Source organism: Mustela lutreola, chromosome 4 (assembly GCF_030435805.1).
Source record: "Mustela lutreola isolate mMusLut2 chromosome 4, mMusLut2.pri, whole genome shotgun sequence".
NCBI lineage: Eukaryota > Metazoa > Chordata > Mammalia > Carnivora > Mustelidae > Mustela > Mustela lutreola.
Window position 1 is genome coordinate 63,606,569 of NC_081293.1, and position 21,943 is coordinate 63,628,511.

Consider the following 21,943-nt stretch of genomic DNA (forward strand, 5'->3'; position numbering starts at 1 on the left):
AAGCTCAGGCTGGCTAATTAACCAGTAATAATAAAGTAAGTGAGCACACTATCAAGGGTGAGTACCTGAAAGCCAATTACAATATCATCTGTGACTTGATCCAACACTGCTTTTATATCCTTGATGGTGAAACCCATTAAAGGATCCACGGCGAAAGTGTTGGCTTCTGATTTAGATTCCTCAGGGCCTTGTTCTTGATCCAATCCCTGGAATATTAAAAGGAAAGCACACTTAAGTGACTTCTGGAACATTCAGTGATTTATATGTGCCCTCAGTCCTCTCCTGGGTGCTTTTCTACAAGGAACGATGTCAATCTGGAAGAAGATTTTGATTGGATGTTATCCTGCATTTCTCATGGACAGATCAAGTCATGGGGCTGCTAATCAGTGCTTACTTTGAGGAAAGTGAAGGTAGAGAGATTAAAATTGTTGAGCCATTCTCAGCTGGCCCACCAGCTAGTCAACCCTAAAAGAAATGTTTATATTGAGCTGGGAAAAATCAGAAGGAAAGACAACGGAAGAGCATTTTTTTTTTTCTCCTGCCCATAGAGAATATAATGCTGAAACAAGGTGAATTAAGAGACAGAAGGAAGCCTACCTTCATTTCTGTATCCAGTTTTGGGGGTGTCTCTATGAATGTTGAATAAATATCAAATGAGATTCCTTCTTCTAGAGGATTTGGGAAGAGACCACCTGAAGGCTTGACAACCTCTAACACTTGCTGGAGGGGAAGAAAAGAACTGTATTATGAAAAAGCCTTTGGTGACTAACCACAATTTCGGCCAGTTCATTCATCTCTCTCTATATATTGTAATGAATATATAGTATATAACACATAGCACATATTACATAACATACATCATATACCTATTATCAATTAAACTAATTAAAATTATATAATACATAATTATGTATGATTAATGTAACATAAAATTTTTACATGAGTATGCATATGTTTATACATAGTTCCAAGTCTATTATCTTTTAAGTGCTATCTCCTCTGAATTCTTGACACCACTGCCCTCTTAGTTCTCTGTTGCTTTTTGTTCTCTGTATCTCTGTATCTGATAATTAGCATTTTATTCTTCTCACTGTCTTATTCTCTTTCTATACTATGTGGCTTAGGACTCCATTTTATACTGCCTTGATCTTTAATTTTTTTTTTTTTGATCTTTAATTGTTTTATGCATCAGTGTCCCCTCCTGTTTCCTTCAAGCTCTCTGAAGTTAGAGACCATGCTTTAGATCCTTTGTATACCTTCTCCAGTTCTGGCAGAGGTTGGGCACTTGAAATATTTACCAACAGCCTAATGGTGATCAACGTTACTCAGCAGAGTGTGGCCATTCTTGGGGGCAGTGGCAAAGTGACCACCGAGAACTTGGTGATGAGGACAATAAAGGCTCTGAAGGTTAATGCATAAAGTCAGTACACTATGAATCAGAGAGGAGATCTGCAAAACCAACCGAAAACACAGAGGGCAAGGCGAGACCTCACTAGGAGCACTTCAGAATTGTGTAGCAAGTGGGCAAAACTGAGGGAGGGCAATGGTAGGTCAAAACTGGAAATGAAGAAATAGGAGTCAAAGAAGTCAACTTAAGTGGTGTCTTGGAGGTGAGAAAGAGAGGAAGGTACTGATGATGGCAAACATCTGAATCATTTAATTCCTTTTGTTAAAATTCTGATTCTAACAATTCAACATTTTGATCGTAATTTGACTTCCCATCTCCATTGATCTATAAAGAAGTGCCGAGCTCAGTGCTTTGATCGTCATGCCCTATTAAACTCCTCACTGTATATCAGTACGTTGATGTTCTCGTTTATACAGTGAGCTTGCTTTTGAGGCCTAGAGGTGAAGCTACCCACCATGTGCTGACAAAGACAAACCATGAACATACATGTTTAAAGACAAAAGTCTGGAAATGCATAAAATCACCAGCTAATTACTATCCTCCAGGACCTGGAAAAACTGGAAATCATCATCCATTCATTTCTAATTTCTCCACAATATTTCTTTTCTTTAATTGTTATTTTTGATTAATTATTTTTATTAACATGCAATCTATTATTTGCCCCAGGGGTACAGGTCTGTGAATCGTCAGGCTTACACACTTCACAGCACTCACCATAGCACATACCCTCCCCACTATCCATAACCCAACCTCTTCTCCAGAATATTTCAAGTTAACTTTCATGTGATCATGTATAACGTACAGGTTGTAATGTTTCAAAATGATTGAAACATTATGAATATTAATAATTGAATATTTGTAATATTTTTTATTTAGATAGGTTTGGGAATGTCCTAAAAACTTAAGCTAATGCTTGGTCATCCCAATGTATTTCATATTGATTTCATATTTTTAACTTTAATTCGATTTTATAGAAAGTTGCTGCTTAGTAAATCTAGAGAAAGACTGAAGTGTTAGATAGAAGTTAATAGTCAAGGCAATTTGGAAACCAAGAGATTAAATGGTTGACTTAAGGTCAAATCATCACCGAGGGCCCAGGCTGGGAGTTAAAACCTGCTGTGCTGACTTCTCAGCCTGTGCAGTTTTCAGTATCCATATCATCATGTTGCTGTACTTGGAAATTATTGATTATTATTAATCACTTAATCTCTATTCTGTTAGGTGAAATCATTTCAGATTATTTTTCTTAAACTGACGAAACATTAATAGAAACATAAAAAATATACAACAATCCTTTTCTTTCATCATGTTCACAAGTCATCTTTTCCCCTAAATGAGACATGCAAACATTTTCTTCTTCCCACAAAATTATTTGTGTCTTTTTTTCATCCTCCCACACCTTATATTGCTCTTTATTTTACCAAGCTTGGAAAATGAAACAGCTAAATATAATTTAGTGTTCTTTGCAACATTATCAGTAAAATAAATAAGCTGCACATGGGAATCCAGAGACAAGGGTGGATGATGAAGCATTTAATGAGTGGTGCACATGCTCACAGAGGGTGAGGAATGGGAATTTGGGGGAAGTGGTGGCGAGTCAGCCATTGGAAAGCAGAGAGCAAGGAACCCAGTAGGGTTTGCTGCTTTTACTGTATGCCCAGAAAAGGAAAGCATGAGCAAACCTTCAAGGTAAAATATTTCTTTTATTGAAGCAGAATTTTATTTTGCTGCTCTTGCCAAATCTGTCTTGCAGCTCTGCTTTTCTACACACAGGCTAGGACTTTCTGCGAATTTTTTTTGACCCTCTCGTGGAAGTTCTCAGCAGATCACCTCTGCATCCTGGTGGTAACAGATCCCTTCTCCCCCCTCATGCCTTTTCTTCCATCAGATGGTACACATAAGTGCAAGAGACACATTTGTGGGCAAGTTTCGTCCCTCACACCTCTGTGGTCCGCATTTCTTTACGAGGCTCATCTGAACTACTTGCCAATTACCCAGTTTTCCTGGTCTTTGGCAGTGTGTGTGCGTGTGTGTGTATCGGGCACATACTTGGGAACTTGGGCCACTTCCAGCCCTACGTTTTTAATTAATTAATTAATTAATTAATTTTTTTGGTGGAGTAGAACTCCTGTTTATCTCAAGAACCTCTTTTGCTTGATTTTTATGAATATATCTCATAACTCATACAGCTATTCATTTGATTTAATTGCTGCACAAAAACTTGTGGTGAGAATTTCTTCAGAGTGTTTTGCATACTATCAGTGAACCAAATCATAGCCACATTTTTCTCTTTCACAAAGAGTTACATTTGGCTTTGTTACTAAGATACTACAAAGGAAAGAAATGCCCCAGTTTTAGATGAGGGTAAATATAATGTCACCTCATTAATAAGAAGACATACTATCAAATATATAGTTTGAAATAAACCTAGTGCCAGAAGCATCATAGTGATTTTCTCCCATTAAGAAGTCTTTTTAAAAAATAAGTTTAAGGAAAATTAGAATCAATAATTGTGGTGAGAGCAGAGAGCTAGCAAATATGTTTAAATGAAACCGTCTGATGCAATACTTTCTTAAAAAAATACAATTAGGCCTTTGTATTTTTTTTTTTAACAAAACCTCATGTTTTACAACATCACTGGTTCTGTAATAAAATCTATTTAAAACAGAAAGACATGGTCAGCTTTATTAAGTTAGATTTTCTGAAAGAACGTTATAATTTCCTCGTCTATGAATAGTTGAGGCAAATTAAATAAAGCTAGTTTTATAACTATTTTTATACATTCCTGTAGCATTGTAATTGTCTTATATTTCTTTCCTCAAAAGTCTAATATGTTACCTCTTAAACCTAGGAAAATAAAAACAGAAAAAGGCTCAAGTATGTTTATTAAAAAAACGCTCCTATTTGGTACCCTGATTTAGCAAGCACCCTTTCTTCTCCTCTAAGAGAATAGCACCCATAATCTTCAGAGCAGGAAACAAAGGAAAAGATTTTAAGTGACTTGCCTGAGGCCTAATGCTGAGATTAAAAATCAGGAGTTTCTGATTATACACATACATCCATTTGGCCAAATGATTGGTTTTGCTTGACTTTCAAATACCCCCTAAATATTACTTTGAATGTAAAGCAATAAATGTGTTTCTCTTGCCATTTTTGAATGCTTGCACACAAATGGATATAATAAAAACAATCATGTTGTTCCATGTGAATGCCATTTATATTTTTTCTGATAATGAGCAGACCATTTGAACCAAGGTGAGTACATTAAAAGTTCTAATAAAGAAGAGAATAGATTTCTAAACAGAATAATGGACTGTTAAGTGAACATACAATAAATAACATCTACAGATGTGGTCGCTAGAAAATTAGTTTTGCATAACTTACCAAGATACATTTCCCCCAGATGTTATCTGTTACATGAAAATTAACTTAAGTTAGCTATATTGTTCATTACGTGCACACTGCATTAGTGTTATTTAAGATGGTCTACAATCTGAGCTTTAGTTGACTTGTGCTATGGTATTTAAAGAATATCAAGTAAATGGCTTTTTGGCATAATTTAATACTCTTAAGTACAAAATTTCATCACTGAAACATTATGTAGGTTTTAAAAAATCCAAGATCTTTACTTTACAAGCCAAATGAAATCACTAGAATACTTTTAAGATTTTACATATTCAATATGAAATGGACATCTATCATGGGAATAAGTGATAGGAATTTTGAGTCCTCCTGGAACTAAGTACAGGGTCAGTGTAGGTTTAAAGAATGCTTATAGGAATTAGAATCTGCTCCAGATTTTATTGTGTCTGAGAAGTATAAAAATTGTATCTGAAAATTGTTTTACTACATGCTTTCTTTTTCTATTTTATGTGTTCGTGTTAATGATAGTGCGAAGTCTGGCTTACTGTTTTTGTTATCTTTTTTTTTTTTATGTTTTTGTTTATTGTTACTTATTTTTGATTTTTCTTTGAAAAAAAGTGTGGGTGGATTTGTGGATAGTGGTTGTACTGATAAAATCCATGATCAAGGTGGCAATTACTAAATTATTAAATCCAATTATTAAAATATTCAAGATATTAAAAATGCCATTAAAATGACAACTCTCCACTGTTTTGAACAGCAGAAAGCAAGATAAATCTGTTAAACCTTTTTGGAGCGATAGAAATACGTACAAAAAACTGGTATGCTTTAAAAAGACATTTGGACATTGGGGAGGGTATGTGATTTGGTGAGTGCTGTGAAGTGTGTAAACCTGGTGATTCACAGACCTGTACCCCTGGGGATAAAAATATATGTTTATAAAAAATAAAAAATTAAAAAAAAAAAAAAGACATTTGTTTCAAATTGTCAGATGATGACTTCATATGTAAATCAAAACTTACTACAAAATGTCAAAGTTTCAAAAAGCAAACTTTATTACAAACATTTCCCAATACTAAGGAAAAAAGGCAAAAAAATTCCTGTAATGTTTTAACTATTTTCTCCCCTTGAAAAAAGGCATTACTCATTTGCAAGTCTAATGAAGAGGTACATGTGTGGTTCTGGAAATTTTTAACAAAAATTGTAACCCATTGCCCACAATATACCACACAAAAAGTAACAACATATGAGTGCCACCTGCAAAATGCAATAAACTCTGGCAATGTCATACTGAGGCCATAAATTTAAAATCAAAAGAGAGGAAATTCAAAAGCTCAGATTATCAGAGAAACTTCAATTAATCTATTTCTAAAGTGTTTTCTTTTGTGTTCAGGCCATTACAAACTTCTTAATATACCCCATAAATGTAGAATATCAATTCTGCTACAAGAGTCCTCCTCCCCTTTGCATTTTTGACTTGGAAATAAATTTGCAAATGCAGCACATTAATTTTCTTTCCTGTGCTTAATATGCAGTATTTACATTTTGAAAAGGTTCAAAATGTTGCCAGGCTTCTGCAGGGTATGAATAGACATCTAATAGCAACTTCTATTTTTATCCACAACACACTGGCAGTTTGAACATCTATAACTTAACAGAGCTTTGAGACCATCAGATCCACACGCTGATAACCTCAACAGTGACCAGTGACCCACGAAAAGTTAGGACAGGAAATGAAGACTCCCCATTCCAGATGAAGTGGCAAGACCACAGTAAACCAAATTGTAGCCCGGCTAGGACACTTGAGTTAACACCTTGTGCCCATTTTTATTTAGATCTTTTGTTATAACTTGGGCTTGAAAAAAAAAATTTTTTTTAAAGTGAAATAACTAAAGAAACTGATTCCAGAGTATTTGAGACATCTCTAGTATTTCCAAGCGTAGTTCTGCTTAAGGCCAACATTACAATTCGAAAAGAAATCTGAGTACTCCTATCTTAATGACCTCAGACAAGAAAATCCTCTCTAATGAATTTGGGAAAAAAAAAAAAAGTACCTTCTTGTAGTGTAAATGCAATTTAAAAGGAAAAGATGTTTTGATCTGGTTCTGGTGTAAACATTTCCTGAGGGATTGAACAGTTCTTCAGATACCCAGATATTTTCTAAAGATGGCAATAATCTGGAGGATAGACCACTGAATTATAGGCTTTAGACTTGGCTCTGTTCCTAATTGTGTGATGCCAAGAAAATCCCTAGGCCTCAGTTTGTTTATCTGTAAGAGTAGGATAATGATAATTGCTACCTGGCTACTTCATTGAATTGTTTCAAGCACGAATTAAATAATGTGGATGAAAATTCTGGGAGTTCTTCAAAGGGAAAGTATTATTAAACCCAAAGGTGTATTATTATTATTATTTATAATTACTGTTATTATTGAAAGGATCATCTTTCTAATGCTAGCACTGGAAGAAAGAGTAGAGTAGCCATATTGAGAATATCGGTCCATGGTATTTCTGTATGAAATAATTAACATTGCCCCAAGAGTCCAGCTAATGGAGAAGAGTTTGTTAATAAGAACATGCTGTCACCCTGTTTCCATATAGTTACAGCCTTTAAATTACCAAATATGTATTCAATGCCACCTTATTTGAAGAGTTCCTCGGACCCAAATAATTTTTCTCTGGAGACCTAGATAGCATAACATAGTTGTTCTGTGACATGATCGAGACTAAGGCAAACCACCTATTTAGAAAAGGAGATGTTTACATCTAACTTTCAAAATTAGAAAAACGGCCTCTTCACCCTTCCCCATCCAATGTATCACTCTTTTCACCTTTCGTTTTTCAGCATCCAGTGTGGCCCGTGGTTGTCCAAACTGAGTTTACGCCCAAAAGATTTCCTTGAACAGATGTCATCAAAGGTGAGGACTTAGGGCCTATTGGACACATTTTTTAGAATGTCCTTTTTGTGAAAATTGGAACACCAGACCTCTTCAAACTGCTAAGTTCAACATTGTACTTTTGATTCTTAGATTGACCTTATCTTGCAACTTCCTTAGGGTGAGAGAGGGAATGTATGGTTGGTTCTATTATAAATAATTGGAAAATAACTAACAAAAAGCCACTCAGAGTGTATTTGTTTAGCTAACTAAGTTACACTCTGAAAGGGATATCCCTGAACTCAGTGTAGAGTATTTCAAACAGTTCTCATCATGGATAAATGTGTTTTAGCTTCATCCGGGCATTCTATTTAAAGCTTGATGGTTTTTAATATTTAAAATTGAGGAAATACTCTAAATTATCTCCTGTTTCAAGAATTAAGTATCAGGATCTGTAAATTAGTCAGCATGATAAAGACCAGTTATGCAATTATATTTGCTGCTTTGAGAAGCTGGTTTTGAATTTTCAAATATAAATTTAAAAAATTGATCTTATTTATGTTTCATTCTAATTATATCTTATGATAGGTTCCATGAAGATGAAATTAGTTCATGGGCTTTATATTTGAGAATACTCTTTTTGAACAAGTACCTGAAATTTGCAGAAAATAATCTGAGACAGTAAGTCATAATGATTAGAAGAGAAACTACAATAAATGAAGGAACCCTAAGTTTTTGGTTCTAGTTTTTCTCTTTTCATGGACTTCCTGTTATTCTCACAGCTTAAATTACCTGAGTAAGAGGAGGCTGAAACTATTTGGATAAAGCTATCCATGTAATTTACTTAACTTCAAAGCATACCAATTGACTTGCACTTCGGTCCTGAAGTCATCATCCGTTGGAAGTTAAAAAAAAAAAAAGTAAAACAAAAAACCCCTCCAAAACAAACAAAAAATTTCTTAAAACTATATTGAAATTAATTTCATTTAGAAATAAAAAGCTTTTTTTTTTTTTTAAGGCTAAACCAGAATGTTTGTAGAGTGCTATGAAGTCTTCAGAAAAGTCAACATAATATTATTATTCCTGACCTCTTAGACCCAAGATGTCTATTTTAAGTAATCTGACATTAAAAATGTGCTGACAAATATAGATTAAAAAACAACACAGGAAGTTGTAAATCAGTTGGTAACCCTTAGCATCAAGGAAATAAGAGACCACGAAAATGTAGTCATTTACTTTAGTCAACCTCAACTTTAATTTTTAAATAAAGAAAATTCGCAGAAGGCATGATGTTTACATTCGGGATATTTTATTCATAGTTTGTGTGTTTCCTTTTTCTCCAGTGGGCTCATAAATTATTACAAGGAAACATGTCACAGTTATAAATATTTCCCCCTCAGCCTAACTCCCTCCACCATCCCTCCCCCAGCCCTCCTTTTAAAAAATCTCCACTAACTGGTTCTTTAAGTGCAGTAGTCATTCTTCTTTGATCAGCAGGGCAGGATTTTCTTGCTTGGGAGAAAACTGCTGTTGATTACTCTTGTGTGCCTGGCGTTCTGGAAACTGGGCTCTTTCAGAAAGCACCCAGGTCCTTCCTTCTATGCCGTGCAGCCCATTATTATATACATGGGGGTGTCATTATTTCTATAACTTAAAAAGAGTCTTGTCTTTCCTTCCCAGGAACAGCTCTAGGTCCTCTAGGTTTCTGAGGCTTTTCATGGAATCTGAATTCTTGGAAATTACAAAACTGGTTTTGTGGACAATGACACACAGCAGTAGACTTCTGCAAAACAAAACAAAACAAAACAAAAAAAAACCCCTTTCACCTTTCACCTATAATCTGTTAAAAATAAATTGAAATCATGGCAAATCTGAAAAATTTAGGTGATATCTGTATTTCAGATTTGAATGTTTTAGAAATCTGGTTCCCCTCTCCCCCCTTAAATGTGTAGTCAGAGTCCTGGATTGACTCTGCCACTCAGTAGAGAGTATCTCTGGAACATGTTTTCTTTATTTGTAGAATCAGGGGGTTAAGCTAGGTCTTCTCTAGTTCAGTTACAGATGCTATTTCCTACATTACTAAATTTCAAGTGGGCTTTTCTCTATTTTAAACAAGGCTCAAAGTCGCCAGCCTGTGCAGATCCTCAAATTCAGTATTTTCTGTCATGATGTAGAATAATATTTGGATGACACTCTCAGTACTTAATGGAGTCTTAGACAGGCTGCAGCTTGTCCATTTATTTCTACTTAATTATCTTCTGCAAACCAGTTCTTCTTTCATTTTCTTTCTCTCCCAAGGACATCACCAACTTCTTGGTTTCTGGACTCAAAACATTGAGGTTGTCTTCAGTTGTTCCCTCTCCCTTGGCTTTAACATTAAATCAGTGTTGGGGGGCACCTCTGTGATGCGTGTCATACCAGCCCCCTTATTTTTCTTAACTGTGCCCGCCGGTAGCCTCCAGAGCCAAGATCTTGCCTTCAGAGATCTTAACGCCAGCCATACCGCATTACTACTCTGTAAACATTTGCTATGGAAAAAGAGAAAGTCAGTCAGTCAGCCAGCAAGGGTGGATGGAGGTGATTTCCCAGCTGTGAGTCTTGCCTATGCTGCCCTCTTTGCTGGGAGGGCACTTCTTCCTCATCCTGGCTGATCAATATTACATCTGCCCTTCCAGGCTAGCTCATTCACCTCGGTGAAGTTTTCCTTGATCTCCCTTGTGCTAGAGCATTTTGCTTGTTCCCCTTGAAGACTATTTGTTCTATGTACTTTGAGTCACAGCTATGCAGGCCTGATCTCCCACCACTTTGTGGAAACGACTTGAGGGCAAAGACCGTGTTATTTGTCTTGGGACCCTAGCTCAGGTCTTTGTACAAAGGCAGCATTCATTAGGTATTAAATACTCCATTAGGGTAACGATTCATTTAAGAATTTTCAGGGCTGACAACTTGTTTGATCTGCTGTGATTCAATTTTAAAAGGTTAACATGAAAAATCGTACCACTTGAGAAGCAAATCTAATGGTTTATTGTTGCATCAGGGCAATACCTGTATTTCTCAGTTATGAATGAATCCTAGAGTATTCGCTTAATTACCATAATGCCAAACAACAAAACCACCTCTCACTGACTTGACTGCATTGCTTAAATTGACTAAGAATTGTTTTACACAGTATAGTTTAAAATTCCAGAGAATTCCTTAGAGATACCACTTTCTCCCTACACAGCTTCTAATGGAAGTAATATTAACATCAGAAAATGCCTAGATTTTCTGAGTTGCCCACCTCCGGGGTCCATGATTCACATTGCTCTCCATTGACCATCCACCGTCATCCCCAGCCCCCAAAACAAATATGAATGGTACCCATTGGAGTTGTGGCAGTACTGCTCACCATCCAGGAAAATGAACACTGCTGATGAAGAAAAGAAACTCTCATTTATTGAGAATCTACTCTGAGCTTGGCATTGAGCTAGTTAGAAAGCACATTATAAATATTAGGTCCTTCGATTCATACTGCCTTGTGAAGAGAGGTTTTATAGACCTCATTTGGATGAAGAACCTAAAGCTCAAGAGTTTGGGCTCAGCCAAGATCACGCAACTAACTAGAGAATGGCAAATTCTGGCAGAACTTGAACTCAGATCTATTTAACATCAAAATCCATGCACCTAATCCTCGGCAGCAAGTGAACCCCACTGTTTGTTTGTTTGCTTGTTTTTTTATGGAGTCCCAATAATGTTTCTCTCTGGTTTACAAGTGAAAAAATATAGGATCAGGAAAGTGAAATGATATATGCACACTAGGGATCTGACCATAAATGGTCAGGGAATTTCAGGAAGAATTTATTTACCAGTTCCCCACAGCCCTACTGTGCATAATTCAAAATTAACTCAACAAAAATAAGACATGGAGGTTGTAATTTTTTTTTGAGATGGCAAGATGTAAAAGGCATTCGGTTTAAAAACAAATTTGAGAACATGCTTAATTCATTTGTGTAAGCAGGAATGCACAGGAGCACCAGTTTGCTGTTGGTGACTAAAACTGCATGTTCCCACTCAAACAGCATTTTGTCTCATTTGTTGTAATTGTAATTACTGTTTTCTTTGGAATCACAGTTTTTTTTTCTAGGAACAGGCACATGCAGAAAAGCAACCAATAACCTAGACAGTTAAAAAACACATTGAGAAATGAGTATGGTTGTGTGAACAAATCTCTTGTGATTATTCTTCCACTGTGTGCTGTAATGTGCTTTAAATCCATTTCCATATTTTTAATTAACACTTAGTCCCAAAAAACTTTCTGGAGCCCATTTAAATCACAAATGGAGAAAAAAACAAATTTGCTTTATCAGAAAATTGACTATAGACTATTTTGGTGGCTTTTATTATTTTTACATTTTAATGATTAAAATTAAATATAGCCTGATTACTCACGACAGAAGACAGTGAAATAATTTTCATGGCTGATATAATTTTAAAGTCAAACCTGGGTGAATGAGATATTCATTCCGTTGTGGACGAGTTTCATTGTCCACCCTGTGGCTCTAATTTCTGATCAGCCCCATCCATTTCATGAAAAGAATTAGACAGCTGTACCAACTTACTCTTTTAGCAGAGACCCAGTGGTGCTTTGGCTTGATCTCAACAGCTGTCCTATAGGGACTATAGTGTTCTGTTTTACAGATTGTAGACACCTGTTTTCATAGTTTGCATCATTCATTTATTTTGAGTGAAAAACAGAATGCACAAATTTTATTTTAAAATTCGTTGCACCAAAATATCACCAGCTATATTGAAACACAGTGAAAGGCATAACTGCAGCTCTCTGAGGAGGCTTATTCATACGTGGTCTTACAACAAAGGTCACTGTCCTCATCTAGAAAATGGGGATAATAGTAGTCACCCACCACTTGGGTTTTGTAAAGATTAAATCAGTATGTGTAAAGCACTTACACAGTGTCAGGCATGTAGAGACAGCTTAAAAGTGTGCAGGTTTTTTTTTTTTTAAATATACATTTTCATGTCACTTATTTATGTCTACAATAACGATAAGCAAAGATCTCCTGAGGGTAGGGACTTGGTCTGTTTTGTTCCCCACTTCATTTCCTGGCAGGCAGCAGATAAATAATGGGAAAGTAATAAATATTTATTGAATAATTAAATGTAAGAAATCACTGTGGTCCATAGATCACTCTATCACCATGTCCCCCTGCTATAGAACTCTACTGACATACAAGGTGTCAAATTTTATGATTTTTTTCTGTATCTCCTTCCTGCCACCAGCCTGTGCCCCCAACTTCAGCCATCTACTATGACCTATAACTCAGACCGCTCCTGATCTGGGTGTCTAGCCTGGCTCCTTGATGTATTCTTCCCTCTATTAATGGTTCGTTTCTTCCAAAAGGTGGAAGTAAGATGGAGTTATACCAAATGTATAGATCGTGGTGGTAAGACTGGAATATTAGAGTGAGTATAGCCTTTTCCCTGATGAAGAAATTATTCAGGCCAGGAGAAAAGCCTTGAAGGATCGTTCTGGTTTTCACACTTGTATGAACACAGCCCTGGCATGAAGAGTTGCTAATGAAGCCAGAGAATGTGGCCCGGCATGTTAATTTACTTGATGTAGGGAACTTCCTGGTATTTATAAATGAACTCCATACATTAGGCAACTGATATTTAGATAAGAAAATCAGAAAACAGCACATGCTGTAATATAGTGCTTCAACAGATTGTAGTATCAATCGATTCCAGCAAAGCTAACATCATTTAAGTGTTCAAAAACAAGCAAGGACAATGAGCTACTGTTTCGAAATCTGGCTAGAAGTAAGAAACTAGGACTAAAACCATTCAGATAATAAAGGTAAATTGCAAAACTAAGCCATAGTATTAGCTGGGTTAATCTAATTATACAATCTACAACTGAGCCTTCACTGATTTTGGACTGGAGTATCACTGTGAACATCAGCCACCTGATTACTTCATAGCCCAGAGAAGATGAAGATTTACTTTGAGGGATCTGGTGTTCAAGGCATGTTTTGAAGAACAGATAGAAGATCAAAATGTTATGTATGAAAAGGCAAATTCTATTTCTTTAGCGTCTAGTTGTTTTTGAAACATTTTGTTCTGTTCATCTCAGCAATGATGGTAAATACTAAGAAATACCTGGGACAGATAATATTTTACGGCCATTCTTTCTTCTAAAAAAAAAAAAATAGCGTTTTCCCTACAGTTTATTTTGCTATAATTGGTTTGCTTACTTGGTTATTGGCAAATAATTTTATTTTTGGTTGTAGACACAGAAGTACAGCCTTATAACTGATTTATTCTTTTATTAGATCGATTTTCCTGCTGGTAGATCATAGGCATTTTATTATTTTAGCAAGAATTTTTTAAAGCGTTTGCTGCTACATCTCTGAACTTCACCATCTCCCTAGCATCTGTCAGATTTAATCACCTACAGAACTACCTTATAAAGATTACCTTATCAGAAAAAGTGTCAACTTGTGAGCCTCGGTGTGAGAATTGCAAAATAGAGCCGAGCTACACTAACAACTGCGGTGCTAATTTATTGTAAATTATGTTTTTTTGTTTGCAGAGATAAGACATGAGAAGTGTTTCTATTTAAATTCATTTCCTATTATTTCAACATAAATACCAAATAGCTCGACAAAAATGTGAGAAGGCAGAATATTCCTTAAATAGGTTCTAGTGATAGTGACATTTATTTTCTAAGCTATTGGTACCAGTCGTGTCACATTGTTCTAGGTGCAGAATCAGATAGCACAATTAACATAAAACATGGATGTTTAGAATATTAGATGGAAATTGCTGATTGTCATGTGAAGAGTGATGATTTATAGGATATGAACTGGAAATAATTGCAGAGCAAGCTGGTCTACAACAAAGCTTTAATTCACTGGGCTGACACTGTAAACTCATAATGTGTCGACCTGGCACCAGCCATGATGGATTATGGCTGTTGGAAACACATAAGCATATCCCTTTCATGAGCATTCTGGGAACCGTAGTTCAGATGACCCCACTAAAAACAATTGCAATAGTTTGGCCAAGCTGGTTCTCTAAGAAATGTAAAAATCGTGATGAGTCATTATGTTATTAAAATTCAGAACTAGGTGGCAATGAATCACACGAAGTTATCACTTTCAAATCATCAAAGGGAATATAAATTGGGTCGTATAAAGTACCATGAGTCTCACTGCATTTTTAACTAGAAGAACCTCTTGTATAAACAAGGTTTTATTATTATATTTATTGATGTTATTATTAAAACTAGAGTGAAATTTAGTGCACATAAAAGTGAAGGGCTAATGTTGCTGGTTTAAGCCAGAAAGAGGATACGTCCGTATTTGTAGATTGCTTTATGTAGCACTGTCTTTACATTTTGGACTATTCTTCTCTTTATTAGTCAATGCCAAACGTGGGAATTTGTATACTTCTTAAAAATGCATGAGTGGATGGGGCACACGGTGAGAGGTCCTCAAATCAATTTGTTTTTTTAAGCTAAACTAGATTTTGAGCTAGAGAACTTGAGAACCAGCTGTAGGTCACCCCACCTGTTCCATTATCCTCTGTCCCCCCTTTTTAATACTTTGGATCTTTCAAAGAAAACAAAGTAGAAATACCACTTAACAGAAAAGTAAAAAGCCATTTTGCTGGCTTTGCTGTGACTTTGCTAGTAAGCTATGTGCTGTACCAAATCCCATATTTAAAAGAAGAGTTTTGTCTCTTGAGCAAGATTTAGATTTCAGTTCCGTTCAATTGAGATGAGTGCATTCCATCTGGGTAGGATTTCTGAGCTCAAAGGGGTTACAATCTGGAGGTGAAGTTAGAAGGAAGGGATACGAAATCAATTATAACGATGTGTGGAAATGGCTACAACTGGGCTAGAATAGGGGACTGTTGGTCAGTCATCCTTTACTTAGCTGATGACTGAATGATGTACCAGTTAGGGAATCAGCCAAATGAAGACACTAGCAAGAAAGGGAAGGGCATGGAGGAGTATGTGGGTGTTTCCACTGTCAGCTAGCTCCTCTTCATAATAATTATCCAAAGCCAGAGGAATAAGTGGCATTAAACCACTTGACTATAAAAACATTTTAAAATAAACTTGGCTCATGAAGAATTTGAGCATAATTGTTAATTGCTGATAAATATTACTTTGCTTATAAGGAAGAACAGAAGAAATACTATTGTTGGCTAATGGTTATTTTTACTTAAAATGTTTATAGTGGGAGGGATACAAATGGGCCTCTGGTCATAGATTATGGAAAACGTATTGATAGTTAAATATATTTTTAAAAACCCAAATATTAATAACTACTGACATTTGTGTAGTCCTTTTCTCCCAAAGCTCTTGACAAACATTAGACTATACACACACAGGAATAGCACTGAAATGCTGCTACTCTTTCAAAGGACAAGATGTTGATTCAAGAGAAAAGTAACAAATGGATGATCTACTTAAATACAGGTCTGCAGAATATAGGTATGCGTTTGGAAATGAAAACTCATTCCACAGTACCTCCCTCCTGAAGCATTTGTCATTTTATTTCAACCTTATTGAATTAGTGGTTTTATTTAACTCCATTTTTGACTAAGACACAGATGGTGTTTGTATTTTTTTTTTTTTTTTTCTTAAATGGAGATTGAGCTGGTTTACGATTGCTGCATGGCAGTGAGTAAGGACCAGGGCCGAACGCATCTCCTTTCTGAGGGTGTCAGCTCTGGCTCTGTAGTGCCTCCTAGGGCTGATACACCAGTGCAACACGAGAGTGCCACTGGAGGTCTAGTTTTGTTTGATTACAAACCAAGATTATCCTCACTTATCTGAAAGAAACCACCTGGCTCAAACAAGTTTCATTTATGAAATATTAGATCAAATGAATTGTTGCTGGGCTGCTTGGTGACACCGATGAAAAATATGCCACGTTTGTCATACTTACTTGAGCAAAGTGTAAATTACATGGCAATAATCACTTTAAAAAATGAGACAACATAGAATATTTAATGTATACTTTTAGGGCCCTTACTGTAAAATATTAATTATTTTATTGCGTTCTCAAAGTATGACTGGCAGTGACAGAAATATAGTTTCTTTACATTTCCTGTAAAGATATTAATATAAATCCTGTATGTCTTCAAAAGTTCAGCTAAACTCCCAGCTCCTCCTTAAAGCTTTCATAATTTTTTTCTCCCAGAAAACAAGTCAATCTACGTTTCCAAAACTCTCACATATACAACCATTTTTATCATACCTTTACTGAGGGTGTACTAATAAGCCAACTGCTGTCTAGGCCCTGAGAATTCAGACATGACCAACATACATTCCCCAACTTTCAAGGAGGTCACAAGCCAGTGTGTGGGTGGGGGGCTTGGTAGAAATAGCACAGTAATTGGCAGTGTGCAGTAATTATTATAAGTATATGTAGGGCGTCCTAGAAACTTAGAGGAAAGAGCCACTTCATTGCGGTGGAAGGGAAGAGGGGATCTCCCAGGGAGATGTAAAAGGGACATGGTACCTGAATTAAATCTTAAAGAAGAAATAGGGCTAGCAAGCAGACAGAGTCAGACAGAGAGGGCAAATCCCAGCCAGAAAGATAGACAGGGAAAGTGGCATTTACATAAACACAGAGAGTAAGAAGAGCACTTTGACAAGAGATGCACTCAGTGATGGTGAAGAGCGAGGGTCATAAGGGGCAGGTGTTGGTTAACTACGTAACTTTTGGGCAAGTCATTTAATTTCCAGTATGCCTTAGATTTGCCACCTATCACATGGGGCAAGTAACTTGCTGACTGACGTTTAATCGATAGAACCATTTTCTTGGGGATTTTGTGGGAACAAATATCAAAAAGTCAAAGCACAGAACAGTGGGAATAAAAATTATGATGTAAATTTCCAACAACAAAATGAAATTTTATTTGAGGAGTGCTAATGTTTTAAATATTTAAATGTTTTAAATTGAAAATGTGATTTATAGCCTTTTAGAGTAAGTTATGTCTAAGAAGTAAGTGTGTGTCTTTTGCTAGAGCTACATTGAAACATCAGGAAAAAAATTAAAAAGAAATCAAAGGATTTATTTTCCATATGTCTAAATAACATCCAGCAATTTTTAAAACAAATTCAGCAAAAGTTAGAACAATGCAGTTCCCCCATCCTTGGCTGAGAGGAAGCCTGCTTGATTAATGTAATTAAAGGGTTGCTTGTAACTCAAGACTCAATTAAAAAAATAAATTTGGCCTTATTACTTTACTTCCAACTGGTGGTTTTCCTAGTGTGATTTTTGAGCTAAAATCTGTGGCTGCTTTGTTCATGACACATGAATTGTTTTAGCACATCCTTTCCCTGCTGTGCATATGATTAAGAAAGCAGAGGTTAAATAGTGCAGTAAAGAATTGGGTAAAGTCATTCTATTTTTGCTCACAGCGCCTTTAATTCCCCTCCCCCTTTTCAGGACTGAAAGAATACAGAAGCCTATTATCTTTTCCTGAAATAATTTATGTTCTTATGCTGAAAGTGTAACTTTTCTCTCTCAACATTTTCTAGTACACTGATTTTGTGATGCTGGTGGTATAGACATTATCTGTATTAGCAAGAAAACCAAATGCGAGTGCATCCTACCATTTATTCAGTGCTCAGCGATGCTGGGCACTGTGATGAACATTTTGCACAGATTGTTTTACTCTTACTTGTGATAATCCTACCAGGTAAGGATAATTGTTCTCATTTCTAGACGAGAAACAAGAGGCTCTGAAAGGTTATGGTATTTTTCCCAGATGCCACAATTGGCAGGAGATTTAAGTAGAGTGCTAAATCTGGTCTACTTCATTCTAAACCTGGGTTCTCGTCCATTTGCATTTTTTTGTAGGACAAGTTTGATTCAAAGACTTTAAAGCTAGTTCTGGTAGAGCATCTTGTATATGTTCGCTGTGATACATGTTAAATTCAACTGAATGGAAATTTTAAGCTCATGAGGGCAAAGAGCAGTGAGTTCTCTACTCTACTTAGAGTTTACAGTCTGGTGTGGGTGTGACTATAGCATGAAGTACAGTATGATAGACAGCATGAAAGGCAGTGTGGTGTGATGGGGAAAATCATGACAAACTTCTCTTGTTCAGAGGAACTCTTTGTTTTATCCCTTAACCTGTTCCTTTCCCAGTTTTCCAGGTAATGGCGCAGATACCCATCCGGATATTCAAATCAGAACCCTGGGGCCATTCCTGATTCCTCTCTCTCCCTCAGCCTTTGTATCGAGTTCTTCAGCAAGTCCTGTCAGATTTGCTCTGAAATCTGACATCTACTTCGATCCGCCTTCCCTGCCACCACCAACTTCTCCAAGCTCCCAGGACCACAGCCATCATCTTCTAGCTATGGAAAATAAGTGTTTCTTCTCCTCTACCAATAGGAACCATGTACAAGGGGCAGCCAAATACAGGTTTGAGGGAACGTGAAGCTGTTAATGATACAAAATTACAAACAAAAGTGAATATATAGAATGGTAATAGTAGTAACGAGAAACTACATATATTAAAGAGCTGACAGCGGCACCTGGGTAGCTCAGTAGGTGAAGCGTCTGCCTTCCTCTCAGGTCATGATCCAGCAGTCCCGGAACAGAGCCGGGAAGTGGGCTCTCTGCTCAGCAGGGAGTCTGCTTCTCCCTCTCCCCTTCCCCCAGTTCACATTCCTTCTCTTTCTGGCTCACTCTCTCTCTCCCTCAAATAAATAAAATGTAACAAACAAACAAACAAACAAAAACGTACAAATTCTACAAATAGAATAAAAAAATAAAGAATATTAACTGGTTGACCTCACAACTGTAATATGTTTAACTTTTTGGATTTTATACTCTCATCTGCTATTCACATGATGACGATTTTGTAATATTATCTTCCATAGAAATAATGTAAAGCTTAGTGGGTCTTTTAGCCTGTAAATGGAATTTCAGCCTTGCAACTCATTATTGGCAGTATCATGTAGTATTACGTACATTTGAGGATTGATGTCAGATTTCAGAAAACCTGTACCCAAGTTTCCTTTCGTATATGACTTGCAGAATTTAAGATGCTTTTCAGGTTCTCTTCTGTAGTGAACAATGTAAAATAATCTTTACTTGTTGAACGGATGGCACTCATTAATCAATTTGTGTCGATGTCTTCGTTGTAGAGGAATATTATATGTTTGAGGTTATCTTCACTGATATTAGTATTTTTTGTAAAAATGAAAGAAATTAAAATCTTTTTACAATGTGTTCCTATGATTCACTCTTCTTCACTAATTGGACTATCAAATAATCTAGAAGACTATTCATTGCTTTGATTTAAAATGTATTCCTTCTTTTTATTGGATTACTACTTTTGTTCTGATCTGAATTTTGAAGGATTACAATTACTCATTGATGTCAGAATAATTTCTACTGATTTAATTGCTCATCTGTATTACCCTTGTTTCATATTCTACCATACTTTAAATTTTTCTCAGTTCTTTAATAAATCAATTTAAAGATGACAAAAGAAGGTACTCTGAATATAAGTCCAAATCACAAGCTGTAATTTCTCACTTGTTGAACTAAAACATTCCAAAAGTCTGCCCAAATTGCAGTTAAAATGATATATTCAAAATTTATTGAATAAAATGTTTGCATTTCATTTGCACTTGGGTTTTTCTTCCAAGTCTTCAAAAATATATTTTAGAGTTCTTAAAATGTCATTTAACTCTTATTGCAAGACCTGAATAACTTTTTACACTGCTGATAATTATTAGAATTTTTCATAGACTAACGTCTATCTCAATACATTTCAAACCTGGTTTCTCTTCCACTGCTTACACATGTCTGGGGCCTGGTCCTAAAGGACACACTCACATGGCAATATGACCTTGGACCCTGTACCTTTGTGTCAAGATGTCATAGTGGGTGGTAAAAGCACAAAGCTTGTTAGATATAGATTATTATACAAGAAAGAGTTCCCTCTTTTGATTCAAACAATTGACCTTTCTAATATATCTAGCTGTCTATCTCTAGCTGTCTATAGGAAGTTTATATTTTCTCATTCCATTATCACATCAAATTTAATGCATTTAACATCACAACCCTTACTATCATTATGAAAATATCTTCTCTAATTATGTCAATGGCACAATTACTTTCAGGTCTTCTTGCTCAAATCTGTACAAGATTTGGTTCACTTTCTTAGTCTTTCCATATCTAAATGGGCATCAACTTCTGTGTTAACTTTTGCATATGCTCATTCCTTTCCATTTCCATTGCTATATCCCAGGCCTATTTTTTTATTATTTCTCAATTTCCTAATTTCTTCATCTATCTTTTTGTCTCTAATGTGTTTTTATTTCAAATGTTTTGTGTAGAATATTACCAAGTTACTTTGATCAAAATACTACTTCTATCATATCAGTCTCATGCTTAAAAACTGTAATCCAGAATTGTTTTTTTTTTTAACATTCCATCTTACCAAAGATGGAATAAAAAAATGAGCTCAAATTTCTGAAGAATTCAAGTTAATATTATTAATTTGGATGACTTGAGTGAAAAGTCAGCCTCAATTTGACAGCTTTATACAATATCTTCTAAATAGAGCTTTACTTTTAAGTGGTAGCATTCTAAGCTTCTCAACAAGGATTCCCAGAGATGTCAGCCTTTGTGCTAAGGCATTCATTGTTTATAATAAATTAACTTCTTTCCTATGCATATAGAATCTTACTATGTATCATTCTTGAGAAAATCAAGAAAATAGTCACCGAAACAGCTTTCTGTAAGACTTAGTCTCTTGAAGAACAACTATTAAAAAGATTAGCATAACAAATAAATTGTTAATAAAATATTACAAGTAGAGATTCTCTATCTACCTTAATGACTTTTAAAAAACCTCACTTCAGGAGGCACTTGGGTGGGTCAGTCGTTAAGTCTCTGACTTTGGCTCAGGGTCCTGGTATAGAGCCCTGCATAGAGCCCGCAACGAGGCCTACATTACATCAAGCCCTGCGAGCTCTACGTTAGGCTCCGTGCTCAGTGGGAAGTCCGCCCCTCCTTCTCCCTCTGCCTCCACCCCCCAAGCTACGCATGCTCTCTCTCTCTCAAATAAATGAACAAAATCTTAAAAAACAAAAAGCAAAAACCAAAACTACTTCATTTACATACAAACAGTGAATACTGCCAAATTAGAAACCTTTCCCACTTAAGAAAGCAAGAGGCTGTTTATAAAGAGACTCCATGTAATATTGTCTACATTCTATGTCTCTGTTTATTTTATTAATTTTATATTTTATTAA

The 21,943-nt window shown here is 35.9% G+C and overlaps 1 protein-coding gene and 1 long non-coding RNA gene across 4 annotated transcripts in view; one reads left to right on the forward strand and one right to left on the reverse strand.

The window, feature by feature from the left end:
- The window catches only part of LOC131828928 (uncharacterized), a 38,324-nt gene extending 18,026 nt beyond the window's left edge, over positions 1-20,298 (forward strand). Inside the window, exons 2-3 of the long non-coding RNA XR_009352616.1 lie at positions 7,617-7,689; positions 18,819-20,298. This is a non-coding gene — a long non-coding RNA (uncharacterized LOC131828928). The remainder of the gene's footprint in view (positions 1-7,616; positions 7,690-18,818) is intronic.
- CABCOCO1 (ciliary associated calcium binding coiled-coil 1) overlaps positions 1-21,943 on the reverse strand; it is a 125,405-nt gene that overhangs the window by 6,968 nt on the left and 96,494 nt on the right. The window contains exons 5-6 of one of the 3 annotated variants that reach the window (XM_059170164.1): positions 598-720; positions 66-206 (exon numbers count right to left, since the gene is read on the reverse strand). In XM_059170164.1, the coding sequence (XP_059026147.1) occupies positions 66-206; positions 598-720 (264 nt within the window). Of the gene's footprint in view, positions 1-65; positions 207-597; positions 721-8,894; positions 9,431-9,452; positions 10,176-21,943 lie in introns of those variants that run through there. The other 2 variants (XM_059170157.1, XM_059170162.1) reach the window with 2 other exon arrangements.